Source organism: Canis lupus, chromosome 5, assembly GCF_003254725.2.
Source record: "Canis lupus dingo isolate Sandy chromosome 5, ASM325472v2, whole genome shotgun sequence".
NCBI lineage: Eukaryota > Metazoa > Chordata > Mammalia > Carnivora > Canidae > Canis > Canis lupus.
In genome coordinates, this window is record NC_064247.1 from 41027451 (window position 1) to 41048688 (window position 21238).

The 21238-nt window shown below is 49.5% G+C and overlaps 1 protein-coding gene across 9 annotated transcripts in view; it reads right to left on the reverse strand.

Moving 5' to 3' along the window:
• The window catches only part of EPN2 (epsin 2), an 85026-nt gene that overhangs the window by 40047 nt on the left and 23741 nt on the right, over positions 1 to 21238 (reverse strand). For 6 of the 9 annotated variants that reach the window (XM_049110256.1, XM_049110251.1, XM_035716884.2 and 3 more), the window contains exons 3-4: positions 7392 to 8156; positions 5331 to 5501 (exon numbers count right to left, since the gene is read on the reverse strand). In XM_049110256.1, the coding sequence (XP_048966213.1) occupies positions 5331 to 5501; positions 7392 to 7986 (766 nt within the window). In that variant the 5' untranslated portion in view covers positions 7987 to 8156. The remainder of the gene's footprint in view (positions 1 to 5330; positions 5502 to 7391; positions 8157 to 21238) is intronic. The other 3 variants (XM_049110254.1, XM_049110255.1, XM_035716888.2) reach the window with 1 other exon arrangement.

Below are 21238 nucleotides of genomic sequence, written 5' to 3' on the forward strand. Positions count from 1 at the left end.
ACCTGGCTGTCAGCCACCAACCACCTCCCAGCCCTGGGAGTGTCCCCCCCCACTCCATTCCTGGGCAGTGTCACTTAGCCCTGCACCTCCCACACTCTCAGGAGGCCTCAGTTGACCCAGGCTCCCCACAAGGCCACACCTCAGGAAGGCTTCCGATGGACATGCTGGCTGTGTTTGATTCTTTTTTTTTTTTTTTTTAACAGTAATATATTGTTCTTATATATTCCCACATCCTCAAGTTCTCCAAAAAAGACCTATGTAGCATTCCCTTTCTCCGACGCCTAATCCATATTAAGATGTCCTCTTGTGCGTGTACATGTGTTTACATGCTCCAGCTCCACTCCCATAGACTGCCTGGCAGGGCTGGGGCCACGGTGACTCCGGCTTACTCCCGAAATCCCCTGCTGTGGAGAACCAGCTTCCCTGGAGAGTTCTGGGAAGGCCTTCTCAAACACACATGTTCAACAGTGCACATGGCAGCTTTCAGACCCTCCCTAATGGGCTTAAGAATGGCTGAGCACCTGCAGAGGGAGTAAGCTATACCGTCCCCCCACAATCCCACCCCACCCCACCCCCGCCTCCCTGAGAAACCATGAGCTCCCCTGGACTCATGCCAGGCCAGCAGAGTGGGGCTCAGGGCTGGCTCAGGCAGCCCTGCTGTGGGGATACAATCAAGACCCGGGGCTCCCCTTGAAGGCTTGCAAGCTGCTCTCAGGCCCTGCGGCCCACTCCCCCGGACAGGGAGTGCCTGGCCTTCCTGGATCTCATCTGGATCTTAGACTCTTGCTCAGCAACTCAAGAAGAATTATTCTTTGGTGCTGGTGGCTGAGAAAGTCAAAGCAAAGTCTGGATCCATCTCTGGCACTCATATGGGACTCTGGCCTTAGCTTATTTTCTCACCTTTATTTTCCTTTTGCCCCAATTCCTTGTATATATTTAATCCTCTGGTATTGCTTACGTTTTGTAAGCCAACTCCAATCCTTTTTGGAGTGAAGGAGGGCAAATAAACAAAATGCCTGTAATCTCTAGTAATCATTTGGTGAATCACTGTCCACAGTGTGAGGGGGTGCAGCCCTGTGTGAGGAGCTCCCAGCCCAAAAGGGCTGGTCTGAGGAAGCACTGACACTCTCCTGGGAGCAGAGCTGAGCTACACCACAGGTGGCTGCTCCCCATCAACCAAAGGGCCAAGGGTGTCACCAAGACAGCGGATCCGCCAGGACAGCACCATGCCTGGCCGCAGGTGGCAGCAGTGCTTACACAAAGTGCACCACTGCCCACTTTGGTGCTGGGATTTCAGGTTGGTTCTGATTTATCTGAGGAAATCAGAGGGCAAAGAGCATTTCTATTCTCTGTCTTCCTGGTTCCTTTTTCTTTTCTTTTTCTAAGAACAGGAATACTGGCAGTTGGCCTCCCACCCAGAAATCCAAGGCACCAAACAACACAGGATATGCTCATGCTGCAGCAAGGCAAGCGTGGCTCTGGCTCTGGAGGCTGACGGACTGGGTGCTCCTTCCTTCCCTCACCAGCCTCCATCCAGGGAGGCCAACCCAGGAGAGAGATGAGGGGCATGGGAGATCCATTCCCGACTTTGGAGCGTGCATGTCAGAGGACAGTGGCAATCTCATATTCAGGTCTCCACCTGGACTCATAGGTGGATTTTCGCAACCCCCTGTGCCACTTTGAGATGGGTTCCCACAACCCCAAGACCTGCAATCTCTCCACAGCCTGCTGGATGTCATGACCAGCCCTGTAGAATGTAAGAGGGTGGACAGAGTTGAGGGCAGGATGATGGCCTGGGTAACAGGCAGGGGGCTCACATCCTGCTCCACTCTGGAGAGCTGCCCTATCTGTGTGATCGCTGGTAAACCCCAACCTCTCACCCTGAAAGGCCTTAGCTTTCCATGCACATAGCAATCCTGAGCACCAGCTAATGTCAAAATGTCAGCAGCCAACAGAGGCAAGCCCAGGGCCCAGCCTTGGGTGGGAAGGGCAGCCGGGGCACCAGGGATTACAAAAATGTTAAGGAAACATGAATGCCAGGTGAATAAGGCCAAAGAGCTGAAGGCCTCTCCAGCCCAGAATTCTCCAAGTCCTAGACTTCTCAGACCTTCTCCATCCCTCCACCTGCGTGTCTAGCAGACATCCTGACATATCCAGAACATAACCCCACCTCTGCACCAAACTACTCCACTCACAACCACCCATCTCCCAGTTGCTTAGTGGGCAGTCCTTACCTCCTCCCTCACCCCTGTCCAGTCCTGCAGCAAGCTTGCTGGCTCCCCTTAATGATATCCCCAGACCTCCACAGCCCCGTCAGGTCCACCTCGTGCCATCCCCCTTCCTCTGCCCTGGATAGGAGTAGTGGCTTCCCCACCCAGTACAGAGCCAGAGGAAAAAGCACAGTGAGGAAAGCAGTTAGAAACCTTTAGAGCAATCTGACATTGCTAACAAGTCTAAACGCTGATACAAAAGTATCAGTTTGAGACCATCAAAAATGGAAACAACTGCTCCCTGCCAGAGACAGTTTAAGAAGCTGCCTTCCACCTTTCCCCTGCCCTGACCTCATCTGCCATTCTGCTTTTCTCAGCTTTAGCCACACCAGCTGCCCTCCTGGTCTGCAAATGCACCTAAACACCCTCCACCTCAGGGACTTTGTACTGCTGCTCCCACCCTCTGCCTTGAATGCTCTTGTAAACCTTCACACAGCATACTCCTCATTCCCCTATGACCCTTGCTCCAACATCACTTTCTCAATAAGGCTTATCCTGATACCCTCCTTCACACCATAGACCACCCTCCCTACTCCTCATGCTGGGCTGGGTCGTTTGGTTTTTGTCTCTTTTCCAGAGCACTCATGCTGTAACATGCAGATCATGCCTGTCTCTTCCTGTGAGCAGGGGCAGATGGCTCTGTGCTTTGGCACACAACATGAGCTCTATACACCCTGGCTGAGTGAACAAGGGAACACGGGTGCCAGAGTGCAACCAGGGCAGGCTTCACAGAGAGGGCCTGGGAGCCATCCTCCAGGCACACACCAGTACAGCTAAGCTAACAAGGCAGCCCAGGGCCGTCAGGGGAGTTGTCTCCCATGTCAAAGGCTCCGGACTGGACACTAGGAGATCCCTGCAATTTAGAAGAGTTCTCCAAGACCCAGAGTCAGCGTATCATTTGTCAAAGTGGAAGGTGGACACGAATGGGGGAGGCTAACAGCAAGAAACCAACCAGAAAGCGGACACTGAATTGAGGCCATGGAACTAGAGATGAAAGACAGAATTTGAGAGGTTTCCAAGGTCAGATCTACAGATGCACGTGGGAGGTGAAAGGGCGGGAGGAGGTGCAGGGAGGATCAATGGACATGGTATATGAAAAGAAGGTGCCCTCAAACATCAACATGATTACTGTGGGTCAGAGCAGCAGCCCAGGCATAAGGAGCCTACCCACAGTGCCTGCTAGGCCATGAAGCCTCTAGGCAGTCTGCCTCCCCTCCCCCGCACCCACGAGGCCACCCCCACAGGGCCTGGGGTCCTAAGTGTGCTCCTGCATCTCCCCTGCCCCAGGCCTGCATTTCACAAGACCAGTCCCTAAACAGCCGGTGTCAGTGTGACTCCTCCACTGCTGCATCCTGGGCCGGTATGTCCAAACTAAATCAGCTGACAATAGTATATCATGCACTTACCTTACGCTGAACATCTTTTAGGTGCCAAGGAAGACCAAAAAGCCATCACAGGCCAGGGTCCTGCCCCCTGCCCCCCACTGCCTCCAGGATGGGCAGGGTATGAGTTATGGAGAGCGATGCACATGCTAAACAGTGCAAGGATGAAATGTGACACCGTGTTAATATTTTGTCCCAAAATTCTTCTGGGACAGGAGAAATTGTCAGAAAAGACCTACTTGTTTTGCTCCTTAATTCCTACCAGAGCTGAAGAAGAGAAATCCCTGAGAGCTGTATACCTGGAGCAACTTGCCAGATGTATGAGTGCAAGGGAGGCACCCAAGTGGAAAGAACCAGACAGGACCAAGACTGGCCTGGTGGCACAGGGTGTGTTCTGGCCAGGGTGGGAGGGAAAGCAGTTCAGCTCAGGCAGGTTAATATGCAAATGTCCCAGGAAAGCCAATTTGCCACCAGAAGAGCCAGGTGAACACAAGATTCAAAACTGACCCTCCCAGTTACTGAATGGAAGCTGGGAAAAACAAAGGGGGATCTGAGAGTCCTGGGGGACAAGGGAAACCTGCCCAGAACAGCCCCCAAAGATCTGGTGGAAGAAACAGCATGTGACTCAAGGGCCTCTAGATGATCCTTCAAAACATGCTTTCGGCCTTTTGCATTCTTTGCAGTGCAAAAGCTGGCCCTCCTCACAAAATCCAGTATAAATTGTTAGGGGAAGACAGGAGCACAAAGGAAAATATCCCAGAGCTAAATATAGTGATCACACAAATACCCAAGTCAAACAAGCTGTAATATTAATGAGGCATGAATGAACAGTAACTGTTTCCAGGGCTGAATAAAGGCTGACCACCTTGTCAGGGAAGTCACACAAAGGCTCCTAGCTGGTGCCCCTTTTAGTAAGAGCAGAAGAGAACAGACAGTTCCCCCACCTCTATAGAGGGAGCCCCATTTGGGGGTTAGATCAGACTAAGAACATTTTCTTGTAGGCCACAGGGGAAAAAAATCTGTTTCCAGTTTAACCTGCAACAGTTGTAGACTCTGACCAGGATACATTATTAATTAGTCAAAAGAGAAGCCCCACTTTTAGTTGCCCATTGAATTAGGTATCTTTCAAACAGTGTGACCTAGAATTGACAGTACAGCTAACTCTCTGTTTACCACGGTAATGGGGATTTCTGGAAGGACGGCAGTTAATTGATAAGCAAGAACAGTCCCATTTTGTTCTCGTCAAGGCACATATCATCACTGCATCAAGGACGAAGGCTTCCAACGATTGTCCCCCGAGGCCCTCGGCTCTGCCTGGCATTATCAGATTTAAACTGTACCTTTCTGGCTCTTCAAGCCAAGTAGCGGACCCCACCACACCCTCCAATTTTTCAGGGCATGGGGACATAGGGAAAGCATGGACAATCACCTTACCCATACCTTACCCATAAGGCAGAAGAACTTCTAACAAATGACATATGATGGTTGGAGGGGAGCTCCTGGGTAGAAAGGAAGAAAGGGACCCTGGGTCCGCAGGAGGCTGGGGGGTCCACCTCTCGGGTCCACCGAGAGGCCCAGGAGGAGACAGGGAGAGAGTTGGCTGTACTGCCGCAACAAGCACACCCCCAGCAAGCTGCCCAGCATTTCTAGGAAGGAGAAAAGCAAACCGCCGTCCCACCTCGGGCTGCGCGGTCACAAGTGAGGCAGGGCTGGGACCAGTCACCATTTGGGCGGGAGGCCAGCCCCAGGTGCGGCAGGAAGGGGTGGCGCTGGCTCAGCGGCTGCAGCTCCTCGCTCTGACCCAGCGGAGCCCCTGCACGGTGCTGGGGACACAGCGAGGCCTCGGGTGCTGTCAGGCAGGGACACACACACACATACACACAGAGAGAGACACGCCATTAGAGGGAGTGGGAGTGGCAGACTGCGGGCCGAGACCGAAGCCCGACACGCTCAGAGGCAGTGTTGACCAATTCCGACCCTGAACATGTAGCCCAAGCTCAAGGTCTGAGGGAACCAGAAACGTCAGAGCTGGGACTGTGGCAGCAGCAGCCAGCCCAGCAGAAGGCCCAGAGGACCTGTGACTGGGGCCCGATCCAGACCCCCAGGCTCCTGCACCTGCACCATCCCACAAGCTACCGATGAATGGGATGCTGTTTCAGCCCTTGCTTTGTATCCTCTGGCTTCTTGAGAAAAATGATGGTAAAAGGCACATGGAGCGCAGAGCTGCTTCCCGTGACTGAACAGCACAGACAGCCGCTTCCCAAAGAGACAGCCGTGGCAGTGTGAGACCAACTCGACCCACAACGGGCCTTTTCTGGGGATGGAGAGGCGGCATGAGATAAACAACTTCGCTTGTCACAGGGCAATCTTCAATTTTTGGTGCAACCTGACCCAGAAGGAGATGCAGGTCACATTTTGTTTCAGGTAGTTTCGTGAAGATTGCAACCTTCCCTTAAACAGTTCAAACTAAGAGGGAAACAACTAACTAGAAACAGGGTCAAGAAAAATGCTAACTTGTCCAAGCCTGATAATAATTTGGAATTCCTAGAGACAGTCTGACTTGGGTATGCAAATCTCCCAATCGACACATTTCTCAAAATGCTGCTGGTGGCAGTACGACGTCAAACTGAAGCCTGCGAGCAGGAAACATCAGGAGGTGGCCTAGTAACAGAGCCACTGACTAATAAATAAGGATCAACAGGAGTTTGCTGGGCGACAACTTCCTTTAAAAAGAAAAAAATGTTCTGTTCTGCTGACACAGCGTTACTGATTCCAAAAAGAAAGAGTGTATGGGGGCCTGCACTTTTGTTTTTACAGCCAGAAGATACAATTTGCACCTCCCCCACCCCAACAGGCACCCAGGGCGACCTATCTTGACACTGCACTGGGAAAGCTGAGAGGCACCGGTTCCCGGGCCCGCTTTTAGTGAATGGCCAGGACGCCAACATGGCTCACAGAGACCAGCTGGCATCAGGCCCCGAACTCCACTTCCCTTCCCTGAAATCTCGTCCGAATGTGGGGCTAAGACCCAGCTTCCGCTGTGTGTGTCCCTGCCCACATGCACAAATGAGAAAAAGAGAGTAGCCCCACCCAGTGCAGACCCAGCCATGCAAGCAAATCACTAGGAGCTGTCGTCCACATGTTGAAAGAAGAGGCCCCGCTCATGCTACCACCTGCAGAGGTCTCTGCCTTCTCCCTCTCTCACTGAGACAGAAACATCCTTTCTCACTGCCCTGTGATTGCTGAAGGAGAATAACACTGAGCCAGTCAGGAGACCCACAGCCCAGTCACTGGGACATTTAATAGGAGATTAAAGAAACAAAATTATCAAAAAGGAGCGTTCATTTCCTCCACCTACCAAACACCATCAACTCCCCACAGTTTGTGCAACAGGCCAATTGCTTGGCTCCAAACCTTCTCTGAGCAGGAAGAGGGGCAGAGCAGACCCACTCCAGGATGGCTGGCCCTGCCCAGATGTACTGAATCAGACCACAGAGTGGCAGAGGGTCTTGAGATCTCTGAGCCAGAGCAGCCAAGGGACCAAACAACCCCCAGTCCCATAACTGTAACTGGGTGCAGATCACTGGCATTGTTGTCTGGGCTGCCAAAAGCTGAGAACAGAGGAAAGATGCGAGCTCTGGCTTAGCCCAAGGGCACCCACCCTGCCTGTCGCCCAGTACTTCTGGGCCTGTAACCGACAATACTCTGGCAAGGGGTGGGGAGCACTTCCCCTACTCACAGCCATGGTAAGAGGCCGGCGACCCCCCGGCCTTGCCATATTCCTGCTCTGAGTAGCTGGTGGAGAGGTTGGGCTGGCTGGAGCCTCGGCCGAAGGTGATCTGGTTGCTGCTCATGCCGGTGGCCACCTGGGCCATGCGCTCTTTGGTTTTGAGAGCCTGGGCCCTCTCGGCCTTCAGCCGCTCCTCATCCTTGAGGAGGGCTACCAGCTGCTTTGACTTCTCGCGTACATTGATGCCCTGGTCCTTGCCGTCACGGTCAATGTACTGGAAGTCCTTCAGGGTCTGGATGGCAAAGATGTTCTCCCGACACTGCTGGGCCACCCGCTCGGAGCCTGTCTTGATGAGGTAGTCCAGCAGCGTCAGCGCCTTGTACACATGCCGCCAGTTCTTGCCGTGGTCGTTGAGCCGCTTCCACACCATGCTCATGATCTCTGAGAAAGCCACCACGTTGTAGGTCAGGTCAGCGATCTCCGTCATCAGAGAGCTGGACGGGCCCCACGGATCATTGGACGTGGCTTCTCGCACTTTTATTTCAGCCTCTGAATAATTGTTCACAATGTTTTTCATTTGCCGTCTGATAGAGGAAGTCGCCATTTTTATGGTCTTTGTGACAAAGGTAAAAGCCCTTCAAAGAGAGAGACTTTCCTATGCCAGGGAAGTTCGTGCCCTGTGAAGGTTCAGTCTCTGTAACAGGTATGGAACAAGATCTCGGACGGTCATTTCCTCCGCTGGAGCCTCAGGTCCGAGAAGCCAGAAGCCATGACCTAGAGAAAGAAAGAATAAAAGAAACACACTCCCTGTAGCATGAGCTCCTTCAAGACAACAGATTCTGGCTCAGTCTTTTTTGTAAAAAAAAAGGCAGGTACCAAGGTCTGGTGGGGTTGCGGGGGGAGGGTGAGTACACACACTCCAGCCTCTCAAGGAGGAAAGAGATCCATCTTCTTTTCAAAATTATGACAAGATCAGTATTACAAGTTAATAGTGAATAAAATCTAAACTCAAGGTTAAGCGTTTGGCAGACAAGAAATAAACATTATAACTGTTGTTCTATTTTCAAAACACTTCCACTGGCATGGCTCTTCTGTGGGTTGTATTTTCACTACGTGGCAAAAGCCAGAGACAGAAGAATCCTAACACTGGGGGAAGCTGGTTCTGATAAATTTTAAATTATGTGTGGGAGCAAGAAAGCCTCTCATTTCAGGTATATCTTACCCCAAAAATGCTTATCTATGCCCCCCTTTTAAAGTAATCACTACAGGGGATCCCTGGATGGCTCAGAGGTATAGTGCCTGTCTTTGGCCCAGAGCGTGGTCCTGGAGTCCCACATCAGGCTCCCTGCATGGAGCCTGCTTCTCTCTGCCCCTCTCCCCCCACCCCCTCTCTCTGTCTCTCATGATTAAATAAATAAAATTTTTTTTAAAGATTTTATTTATTTATTTATGAGAGAGACAGAGAGAGAGAGAGAGGCAGAGACATAGGCAGAGGGAGAAGCAGGCTCCATGCAGGGAGCCCGACGTGGGACTCGATCCCGGGTCTCCAGGATCACACCCCGGGCTGCAGGCGGCGCTAAACCGCTGCGCCACCGGGGCTGCCCTAAATAAATAAAATTTTTAAAAATAAATAATCGCTACACCTAACGTGTAGCTTGAACTCACAACCCTCAGATCAAGAGTCACATGCTCTTCCAACTGAGCCTGCCAGGTGCCCCTAAAATGCCTGTCTATGCCTTTAAAATCGTTCAACGCCTGGCTTTGGTCCACTGTGCTTCTACCTGCCCCGGGCATTTTCTGTGACCACTTTTCTCCTGACTTTTTATAAAGGTTTCCAACTACTCTTAGAGAGCACAGCCAAGGCCCTCCACCAGCTTTCAAAGTCTCCAGCACCTGGCCTGAGCTAATACAACCGTAGAAATTCTCTCTTCCCCTCACTTCAGAGAGGGGAAAAACTGAGGCCCAGGATTTCACATTAACAGACCCTCCCAGCCCTATGCCACAAACACAAATTCCTACTCCATAGAAGAAACATTTACTGAGCTCGAGCAGGGTCTGCATTTCTGACAGTTGACTCTGGCCCATGAGTTTGGTCTTTCTTGTTCACCAGTGAGCACCCAACAATATGCCCGACACGGATGTAAATGCTGGTGAATGAATTTACAAAACAGATGAACAACAGCATCCGTGTCCTCAGAAAGGCCACAGTCTGGCAGGGGATAGAAGTGAGCACAGGGCACCTGAGGGTGCAGCTGGCTGTTGGGGGCTGCGAAGGCAGGTGAGGGAAGGAGCTTCGGCCAGAAATAACTCTGAGTATGTCTTCAAAGCTGAAAAGACCTGACGGGTGGGAGGAAGTGGTAATGCAGACTATTCTTCATCCATAAAATGAGGAAACTGAGGTCCAGAAGACTCGGGGATTGCCCAAGATAGAGCAGCATAGCTGGGGTCTGGACGCAAGCCAGAACCCTCCCCTTGCCTATCCCCCACTACCACCTGTGGGGCTCATTCTGGGCTCTTCTGGCTGTCAAGGAGCCTTGGACCTGGCTCTACTTCACTTACTGCTCAGGAAAACCCTCCAAGTAAGGTAGAGATGGGGAGCTCAGGGACCTCAAGTCACGAGGTCTGCTGACTAAGGTCACCTCCTCCAAAGCAGCCCATGCAGCCAGGGGCCTGCTACTTCCTCCCTCCTCGTGCAGGACCCTTACTCTCCATCGAGCTGTGAGCTGTGGTGCTGCTTCTGCCAGAGAAACAATGGATGGCCTCCTCCGTCCTCATCTAAAGCCTCTGACAGGCAGTGGGAACATCCACAGAAATAAATAAGTAAACAAAAAAGTTAGAGGTGAGGGGAGCCACAGGAAACACAAAGATCACTTATCACATATGACCATACAAATAAGAGACAGCTCATAAAATTTCATCCTGGTGACAATCAATAATACATCTGCTATGGCTAACAAGGCCTCCTATCCAGCCTCAAATATGCCAAGAATTCTGTCTCCACCTGAAGCCACAGAATGGGGCTTCGGCAGAAGGCCGGCATGCTCTGCCTCTCCACTGATCTGGCCAGCTCTCATAAATCCTCTAAAGCCTGTCAAAGGACCAGGGATAAAAATTTTCCCGGTGAACTGCACATTTGATTTAGTTTGGTTTTTCATTCACAGCAACATTCACTGCTGGCAGAGATGGGATGGGCCTTAAAAAGCCAAAAAGAACACTTTGATTTTTTAATGAGCATCTCCCAGCTTAAAGTGCAAACACTCATCAAAAACAGCGGTAACATTCAGATGTACTTAATGCCCAGGGGCTCTAGGATGTGCCAGGGATCACCAAGCACTTCCATTTGTCACTCCATCTGGTGCACGGCAGGTATGACCATCCCACACTCTGAGAAGCAGGAGGAGCTGAGATCCACTGCTGAAGAGATCCTCAGCCACCTTCCTACAGGTCAGGAAGCAGCTTTGACTAAGCATCACAGCAAATGGTCTTCCTGGTAAAAAGGCCTCAAACAGCTGGCAATATATTGAAAAAAAAAAACAACAAAATAATTTCCTGAGGGAGAAACGATGCCCCAGGCTGTGTTGCCCTTCTTCTGGTCCAGCCATCTGAGACCCAGTGTCCTCCTAGGGAGAGGTCAGGGAGAGGCCATGAGGCCCAACCAGCCAGGGCACCCACTGAGCCTCCTAGGCCTTCGGTGGCAAAGAAAAGACATCAATTCTTCTGATCAAGGGCCAGAGCTCCTCTGGGAAAGGAGTTCCGAACTGAGAAATCAGGGCTAGGAACCAAGGCAGGGGTTTTCTCTAACAGGCTCAGCTTGCAAAGACATCTGTTAGCAGACTCTTTCAACTATTTAGGGCTTAAGAAAAAGAAAAAAGCTAATAAAACATTTCTTACAGTCAGAAAAATATATAAAGACTTTATCATTTGAATGGCTACCTGCTATTTTCTTAAAGCTATAGACAAGAGCGGCTTTCAGGACAGGTACATGGTGAGGAGATCAGGGGATAGGAAATTCCTGATAGGAGAAAAGGACACCAAAGGCGCCTCCATAAAACCATATTCAAGGCCATCTGGGTGACGCACCTTGCCGGAGACTTTGGAGACTTGACACCTCCAATTCCAGCCATGAGAGAAGCCAGCTACACATGAGTGGGCTGCAGGACCATAGCCCTGGCTGTGTGCACATGAGGCTCTCCCAGGCAGCTCCAAGACAGAGACCTGGGTGGCTCCATCATACTTGTCCATGTGGACCTCAGACCGCACTCTTCCCATTTTAAAACTTCTCCCCCTCAACCTCAGGACCAGACTGTCAACACCTAAATATCTCTTCTCCCAGCAAACATCTGTCAGGCACTCCCTCCCAAAAGCCAGGCCTGAACACTCTCCATTCTCAAGGATACACCCTGTGCTATTTCCAGAACCTAAGTTTTGTTTTGTTATTGCTTTTTTGAACGGTGTGCATGCTCCGCCTCCCAAACTTTCCCTCTCAATCTGCCAGTTTTCTTCCGTTTCCAGCTTGCTGAGCCTTGAACTAACTAGCAGAGGATCGTGTGTTACCGCCTGAGCTCTTCACTCAAGCTTGGGAAGCTGTGGTCAGCTCACAAACACCCCATCATTTATTAGAAGCTTCCACTCAGGGCACCGCCTTCAGTCCAGGGCATGATCCTGGAGACCCAGGATCGAGTCCCATGTCAGGCTCCCTGCATGGAGCCTGCTTCTCCCTCTGCCTCTCTGTGTGTCTCTCATGAATAAATAAATAAAATCTTAAAAAAAAAAAAAAAAAAAAAAAAGAAAAAGAAAGAAGCTTCCACTCAGATATGGAGAAGGCGGGAGGAGGGGTGGTGGTGCTGGGGACTGCCAAAACAAGAGGGAAAAATAAACTTTGTTAAAGTTTAAGCCAAGATGGCAAAAAAAAAAAAAGGGGGGGGGGTTGTTTTCATGAATTAAAGACTGACAACCCAGGGGACAAATGCCATAAAAACATCAGTATCTAGAAATGCCTTCAGAAATGGGAGTTCTATCGGGGCGCCTGGGTGGTTCAGTTGGCTAAGTGTCCAACTCTTGATTTCAGCCCAGGTCATGATTTCAGGGTCATGAGATCAAGCCCCATGTCTGGCTCTGCACTGGGCGTGGAGTCGGCTTGAGAGTCTCTCTCTCCCCCCACAACTCGCTGCTCACATGTGCTCTCCCTAAAAAGAAACTTTAAAAACTGTAAAAATTAAAAAATAAAACAAATTGAGGTCTATCATCAATTACTTAGAACTATTTCATTACATAAGAGATAAAATCTGTACAATTCTGTTACAACTTTAAATATTTTCTGGATAGAGACAAGTTGGAATTTCTATTCAAAGCAAATGCATTTTTCTGCACAGTAGCCAGAGGACGTCCATTTACTTTCCTGGATGGGATGACCAGGGGCCCCTACCTTACCTCCAGCCCCACTCTAGCCCCAGCCCTGAACAGCCTGTTTTGAAACTGTATTAACCATTCATTTTATTAAGAATCAAGGCTTCTGATTCACGTGATAACCACCAGTAACCTCACTGAGTTGATAAAACCCAAAAAAAGGCAAAGAAGCTGAGTATTTCAGCTGGCCTAGGGAAGTCTCACCATGTGCAATGCACATCTCTGTCAGGTCTTCCAAAAGGCCCTCGGGAGCTCTGAAGACTTTGCATCAAAAGCCTGTCTATTCGGTATGGAAGGGAACACTCATTTTTGTACAGTCAGGTTCCAGTACTAGAAAAGGTTCTTTAAGCCAAAGGAATATTTCGTTTCTGTCCTGGAAACGGAACCTGCTGTTTCTGCCTATGCAACATCTATATCCTCCTGAGAAAGATCCCTGGTCTTCTATAGGGGACATGGCCAGGCACAGGCCCAGTCCAGGCTCCACCAATCCTAGTACCACAGGCCCCCACCACGGTGGCTCGACCAGGAGCAGGTGGACGATCCAGGCTGGGCTGTCTGAGCTGTTAGAAGCTACCACAGGGCCTGGGTTTCCCTAAGTTTAAAAGTGATGCTGGAGAAAACAGAGCAAAGGGCAGGAGAAGGAGTGACAGAGAACACGGCTGGAACCTCTACGTCCACTTGTGCCTGAAGCCATTCATTCCCTGCATAATCAGCAGCCGGAGCCCACATGGTCATCTATAACCTACAGCACTGTGCGCTGTGCAACGAGCGTCCTGAGAGCAGAAAAGCCGGCCACAGCTGAAAACCAGATGTACAGCGAGGGCCCCCTTCACCAGAGCCTCCAACAGGGCCTCACAGAGAAGTGCAAGGATACCAACCAGACTCTGCTCAGTCACACCTGACCTGTGAGCTCAGGCTGACCGAGAAGCTGCGTCCTTCCCAGGGAGGCCTGTCACCTGGGCCAAGGTCTGGCCAACACTCTTTTCAGAGTGGCCTATGATGGTGACCCATAAAGTGAGAGCTGGATCATCACATTTACAGGGGGCAAGCTGGGGAAGAAAAATTCTGGCATGTTTGAAAATACAACCAGAATTCAAAAGACACTGGAGACTGGAATTAGACTGAATGAAACAGGCCAACAGGACAAAACTAAACAAACAAAAACTTCCAAGGCTAGAGTGTGGTCCCTGGAGGCAAGAAGAATTCCATCAAAACCCACTCCAAGGGTTTGTGGAACTGGGTGGGGAAATTCTTTCCGAATCCACAGTTCCATCAGGACAGAAATAAGAGGCCCTCTCGGGCATTCAGAGCAGCCCAGGTGGGTCCCAGCTCAGAGCCTGCAGGACTCTCGGCCGCTGTGCTTCTGGGACACAGAGGCAGGATACTCCCCCCATCCATTGTGGTCTCCCCACATCCTTAAGGAAGTTTTGGCAGTGGCTTTTCAGGGATCAGGGACCATTATCAGGGTCAAGACCAGCTATGAGAGAAGAGCAACAACTGTTTCTCCCTACTCCCCAAAACCAGTCATGGGTCAACTGATACTGGCTGTGACAGTCCAGTCAAGATCAGTAAATGTCATTGAGTGAAATGATCAGAAAGTCACCTCCGCAGATGACAGCTCAAACTATCTGTGCCTGGCGGCCTCCTATGACATCACATGTACCTCACATGTCTTAAGGCAAATGACAGGGAGGGCTGCGGGAAGGAGGTACTGCCACCTTTCCTGCAGCGTTGCACCAGTGGGGCTCACTCTCAGCCATATATTGAAAGCTCCTGGGGAAATGATTCAAAATTCCATACACACAGCAACTGGAGGCAGCACTGAGAGGATCTGACCAAGCTCCCATGGTGACTTAAGTATCTTGAAGGAAGTGCCACAGTGTCACCATATGACACACACAAGCACTAAGTTTGTGAAACACTGTGCAAGCCTTGATTAGTTGACTTTAATTTTCCTTTGCATGCAATCCATGCATGAGGAAGCATCTCCACCTTCTCAGTGGGGAGAAGAGTACCACGACCATTACAAGGAGGCTCAGTCAGGGGGTAGCTGAGACCACAGCTCACATGACCAAATGGAGCCAGCTTCCCAGAAGACAACGGTCCAGTTAGGACAATATGGACAGTGCCACATTCTTCTCCACAGTCATCATTTCAGCCGAAAAGAGAAAGGACTATTATGACTCTGCATCAACCAAGCTAGCAATAACTCAGAGCCTCATAACCAATGCTCACACAGAGGGGAGAAATGAAAAGGAGAAAACAAAACAAAAAAACATCCTCTACATTCACCAGAAAAAAAGAAATGTTCTCTTCGTTTAACTGAACAGAGCAATCAAATTTTGTATCACCATCCAAAAAATGGGACTAAAAAAGACAAAACAAAACAAAACAAAAATCCACTGCATTCGTATACTCAAAGGGTTTTGAGGGAAAACAAACATTTTAGACATGACTTCCAGATGATAAAGCGGGTCAGGCTAAATAGCTTATGCACCTCCCCTTGCTCCCTTCTAGGGGAGGAAGAGCCCAGGGCAGGTGTCCAAGCCTGTGTCTGTTAATCTGCCACCAGGGGGAATTGAAGGGCCCCCGTCCCCCATGCTGGGCAGTGCCAGCCCTCCCCCAAGGCAGGAGGGAGGGCCTCCCACAGAGAGCCTCCTGGGCAGCCTCTGCCAGGATCTGACAGTCACTGGAAAAAGTCAGACAGTCTCCTATAACTTTATGTGTTCTTAATTTTTCCAAAGGCAGAAGTACTGAAAACACACACAAGGAATTTCATTTTTCCTTAAAAACAGGCCCCAAGCACACAGTCTCAGAGAAGAGCAACACCCTGTGGGTGCAGATTACATAGGTATTGAGATGCGGTCATTTTTAAAGATCATGTGAACCAGGGGTCCCCCTGGGTGGCTCAGTCAGTTGAGCATCTGACTCGGTTTTGGCTCACGTTGTGATCTCAGGGTCTTGGGATCAAGCCCCGCGTTCTGGGCTCCGTGCTCAGCATGGAGTCGGCTTGTCCCTCTCCCTCCCCACACTTGTGCACTCCCGTACACACACTTTCTCTCTCTCAAATAAAGAAATAAAATATTTTAATAAATATAAATATGTATATGTACATACACACACACATATATATACACATATATACATATATATATATCATGTGAACCAGGGTCAGGAGACCTGCTCTGGTCATTCTGGCTGCACGCTGGCCATCTGACACAGCCACTTAGTTTCACTCCCTGATTCAGGAGACAGGGTGTATGGAGCTGTGCCTCCTCTCTCGCACAGGGTCAAGGATCAAACACATTGACAGGTGGACCAAGTCGATGCATAAACATGCCATAAAGGAAAAAAGAATTCTTTACTGCTCCTTATCTCTCTCTTCTGTTCTTTAGAGTAGTTTTGCAAATGACCAATCACAGACAGCATTCTTTAAATCATGCCAAAAGCAAACAATGTGGTGTTGTAGATGCACAGATTCAGGAGACAGGAAACTGGGGATCTAGGTCCGGAGCTGTGACCATTCTGAGGCACCAAGCGAACCAGTGACCAGGCTCCTCACTTCTAAAATGATAGGGTAGAACAGATGCTCTTCTTAAACCCTTCAGTTCCCAAGACCCTCTTTCTGACAAATAGCTCAGTCCCCTGCCATCTCCATGGTGTCACAGGGAGCCCAACCTTCTGACCAGCCCCAACAACAGGTCACTGACTGCAGGGCTAGAATTCTGGCCACAAGCCTAGTGGCAGATGTTTCTCTTGGTCTATGGGGCTCACTGGTGAGCAAAACAGTAGGGCTTCCCTTGGGCCTTTAGAAGTGTGAAGGGTAGCCCACAGAACCCTTCCCTCCTCCCAGCAAGGCAGCTTGTATGTGACCCCTAGGCTAGAGAATCTCTATTTCTAACACTCTGTGACTCTGCCACTAGAAATACCCACTAATAACAGACAGCAATGCCACCCAGAGACTGAGAACCACAGAATGGGGGCATCTGATGGCTCTACACAACCCATCCCACACCATAGGGCAGGCCCAGCTATGGATTACACTTTGATCAGTACAATTTTCCAACTTGAGACATTTGAAAAAAAAATGCAGAGCTGCATGGGAAAACTTAGAATTCCCATGATTTCAGGCTTAATTTAGCCCTGGCTGGTCACTGTGATGGCACTAAGTCCTGGGCTGTCGCCATCCCCTGAGGAGCCAGCAAGAGAGAGAGCTGAAGCAAAGTGAGGGTAAGCTAGGGGTTCCTTTAGCCAGGACCCCACAGACTTGGTTTCAGGCACAGTGGTGACCTAACATTTTTCTCAAAAGGAGCTCAAGATGCTTGGCAAGAGGAGCCTTGCAGGAAAGGTACAGGTATTTCCACCCTTCTAAGTATAAAAGCAAAGCCAGGAGGAAAATGACTGGTTTGCTCATCTCTGCCCTTCAACCTCCTGTTCCAGGACAGCTCCTGGACTCTCCTCGCCACAGCTGTGAAAGAACGAAGCAGATTTCTGTGGGAAGCTGAGGAGTTACTTCCACAGATGTCAGATAGTGACGGCTGGTGTGGATGGACCCTCAAGGCTGGGCCCATTCCCCATCCCCCAGCAGCCAGGGCTGCTGGGGGGGGTGGGGGTCAGGCCAGCGCCCCAGAGACCAGAGGACAGTCTTACCTCAGCAAAAGGAACAAAAGGATAAGCCAAATTATCCTCAACTTGGGCCCTGGGCTACCCTGGGGAAGGTAGAAGACCTGAAGGCTAACTCACTCTGTGCCACAGTGTGCTGTACCCTCTTCTCCGAACACTTTCCTCATTACTGCGATAATCTGCTCACTGTCGCTTCAGAGAAACCTATGTGCCATAAACCAGCTCCTGCCATGCACTCTGCCCACCAGCTGCCTCTTCTGCCTGCATTCTTCCCATGACCGTCACCAGACGAGCTTTCTCATTACAGCCCTCTTTAAATATCGCCTCCCCAGAACCACCAGTCACCCTGTCCAATCACCAGCTTCAATTCCCGGCAGAGCCCTGCTCTCTGCTGTGCATTTTGTCACTTGTTTCTCTCCTGTGCCCCCCTGACCTCTGTGAAAGCAGGGTCCTGTTCTGCTCTCCTCTGTGCCTGGAACAGAGCCTGACACACAGTGAGCGCTGGGTAAACCCAGGGGCAACCAGTAAGCAAATTTTACAAGTTATCTCTGATTGTGTCTATTCAGAGACCACCAGAGTGAACACCCGAGGGGCCATTCTCCCAGTTCCTGTTTCCCTTTTTGCTCACTATCACAGGAGGCCAAAACAGCTGCCCTGTTCCACTTGCTGACTACCCACTGATAAACTGCAGATGGGCAGGAACTGCCATGCCTGGAGCTTTGTGGATGCTCACATAAGAGCAGAATCACCAGAGCCCAGGACTCATGGGCAGCATAAGTGCCACAGAGCAGAGACCACTCAATGCCCCTGACAGCCTGGGCTCAAGAGCAAAGCCGGCCAGCCCTGGCCAGCATGCGAGGATCCCCCCTACAACGAGAATTTCTTATCCTGACCACATGAATCTACATCCTTGCCTTTCCAGCTGGGAGATCGGAGACAGATAAATGAGCTCCCCTTCACCTCTACTTCTACACTTGTCAGCTGCAGCGAGGGGGTGCCTAGGGAGACAATGGCAAAGATAACTGGTGTCCAAATATCTGCTTCCTCTCCCCGGCAGGACCAAGGTGAGTACAGCTGTAGGCTGTTACCTGGCACATCTCTCAGGACAACTCAAGAAGAACGTCCAGAGCAGGAGAGGAAGGCCCATGGAAGCCTCTCGGTGAAAAATGTGCTGGGTGGCTAATGGTCTACCAGGGTGGTAGGTCCACTAGCACCTCTTTCCTGACCACAAAGACAACCTGTTAAACATGGTCACCCATTCCAGCTCTGCCCCTTTGTGGCTGGCCTTTCCAAGAAAAGTCTCAGATGTGCTAATTCTCTGATACTAGTAGTTGTGATAGAATAGCCACAGAATAGCAACAGAAAAGAGAAGAGGCTCCTTAAGAGAAGCTAGCAAATACTGAGGTCTGACTGTATGCTGTGCATGATCTAATAACACACGTATCTTCTCATCAAATCTTCCTAACGGTCCTAGAGGGAGCAATTATTATCATCCTCATTTTACAGAGAAGGAAACTGAGGCTCTGGGAGGCTCAGAAAGTGGCCCAAGCTGCACTGCCAGCAGGGGTTAGGACCAGGATCTGATCCCAGACCTCTGGCTTCTGGTTCCAGTCTGTGATTCTATTCCTTCTGGCTTCAGACCAATTCAGTGACCAAAGTCATGAGAGCAATGAATTTGTCCCTGCTGAATCTGCAAGTCTAGGAAGGTGCCTCTTGTCTGCATGTTTAAAAGGAAAAAACACCCCTGTTCACCCAGAGGTCCTCTCTCCAGCCAGCTCACCAAGCCAAGTGAGCAGCGGCAAAGATGCTAGAGCTGGAAGGGCTTCAGGACTCACCTGAGCAGATGTCAAGGCCCAGAGCAGTTCAATGCTGTACCAGGATCAGGCCCTGGCATTCCCAGCTCCTATCAGTGTGGCCAACCAAGGAAAGGGGTCTTAATGCTCTTAAAGAAAGCTTCCCCTGGAAATGTGTAAGTTCTAACAAGCTGGTGATACAATGAAATTTGTCAGGGCAGAAGTCTGGAATATCAGAGAGACTCCAAAACTATTTTTTAAATTGTGTTTTAGGGGTGCTTGGGTGGCTCAGTTAAGTGGCTGCCTTCAGCTCAGGTCATGGTCCTGGAATCCTGGGATGGAGCCCTAAATCTGGGCTCCCTGCTCAGTAGGGAGTCTTGCTTCTCCCTCTGCTCCTCCACCTGTTCATTTCCTTTCTCTCAAATACATAAATAAAACATAAATAAAACTTTTAAAAACAAATACATATATTTTTTAAATAATTTTTTAATTATTTAATTTTAAAGTGTTTTAGGGGTGCCTGGGTGACTCAGTCAATTGAGTGTGACTCCTGATCTCAGCTCAGATCTTGATCTCAGGGTTGTGAGTTCGAGCCCCATGTTGCAGCCTACTAAATAAATAAATAAATAAATAAATAAATAAATAAAATTCAAATTTAAAACTGTATTCTTTAGAACCCACATCCTTAAGAAATGATGTTTTTTTTTGGCTCTAACCATGTCTCCTACTAAATCAGTTACATCAACTTAACCTAAGAAGTGTGCATTATTCCTTTGAAATTGCTGTTGTCATCTGAAACACCACTCAGAAAAGACCGGGTCTCAATGCTGAAAGGTAAACTTCCTTTTTTGGTACAGAACAAAAATATTATTTCCCTCTTTCCTCCTCTGCTGGAGACATTCCCAGTGTTTTATTTACTCTGCAATACTGACTGGATATATTAGGAGGAAATGTTCCTTCTAACTCTTAAATGTCAGAGGCTGCCCCAGAAAAGGCATGAGCAAGCCCTAATGTCTTCTAGCTGTTCCTCTGTTTGCTTAATTTTTTATTATGTACTATTGGATGCATATAAAAGAATTAAGTGCAAACCACATGTGAGGCACAAACAAAAGGAGCCCCGGTGACCCCCACATTCTCAAGGCCTAGAGCATGACCACAATGCCCACCCAGAGGGGTCCTTCCCCTCCCTACTTCCTCTAGCCCAGGCCAACTGCCAGGGTTCTGGGTTCTTCAGTACCTTGCTTTTTAAAAAAGATGATAATTTTACCACAAGTGCTTAAAAACCAAATAATATACGGCCTTCCACAACTTGCTTTTGTCATTCAACACTATGTAGGGTTTGTTTTTCTTTTTTAAGATTTAATTTATTTATTCATGAGAGACACAGAGAAAGAGAGGCAGAGACATAGCAGAGGAAGAAGCAGGCTCCCCTTAGGGGAGCCTGCTGTAGGACTTGATCCCAAGACCCTGGGATCACGACCTAAGCCAAAGGCAGATGCTCAACCACTGAGCCACCCTGGTGCCCTAATACTGTGTTTCTTAGACTCATCCACATTGCTCCATATGGCAAGTTGCGGTCCATCCATTACATTTTCGTATTTAACAATTTACCCACTCACTCTCCTGCCAAGGGACATCTAAACTATTTCCAAATTTTTGTCATCATGAATATGTCTGAAGTCTGGACTGTGCAGGGTATCTCCTGGGACACACGTGCAGAGTTCTTCCAGAGTATGTTTCTAATAGTAGAACTGCTCAGCTCATTTACAGGGTGTGCAAAAGTTCTCTGTGTATTTTAAAAATATCTTTGCTTCCTTCATTTAGAACATCATTTTATCATTAGAGAGCAGACATATAAATGGTTTAGTTGATACCAGGTTCAACAAGTATTCTTCACACTCAGTCTATAAAGAACAATGCCAACAGGCCTGGGGGTGGGGGGTGGTTGCTAGGAGGGCACAAGACATGATTTCTGGCCAGGCGGGGGGTATAACAGATGGGTTTACAAACAAGATCAGGACATGCTGTGGGATA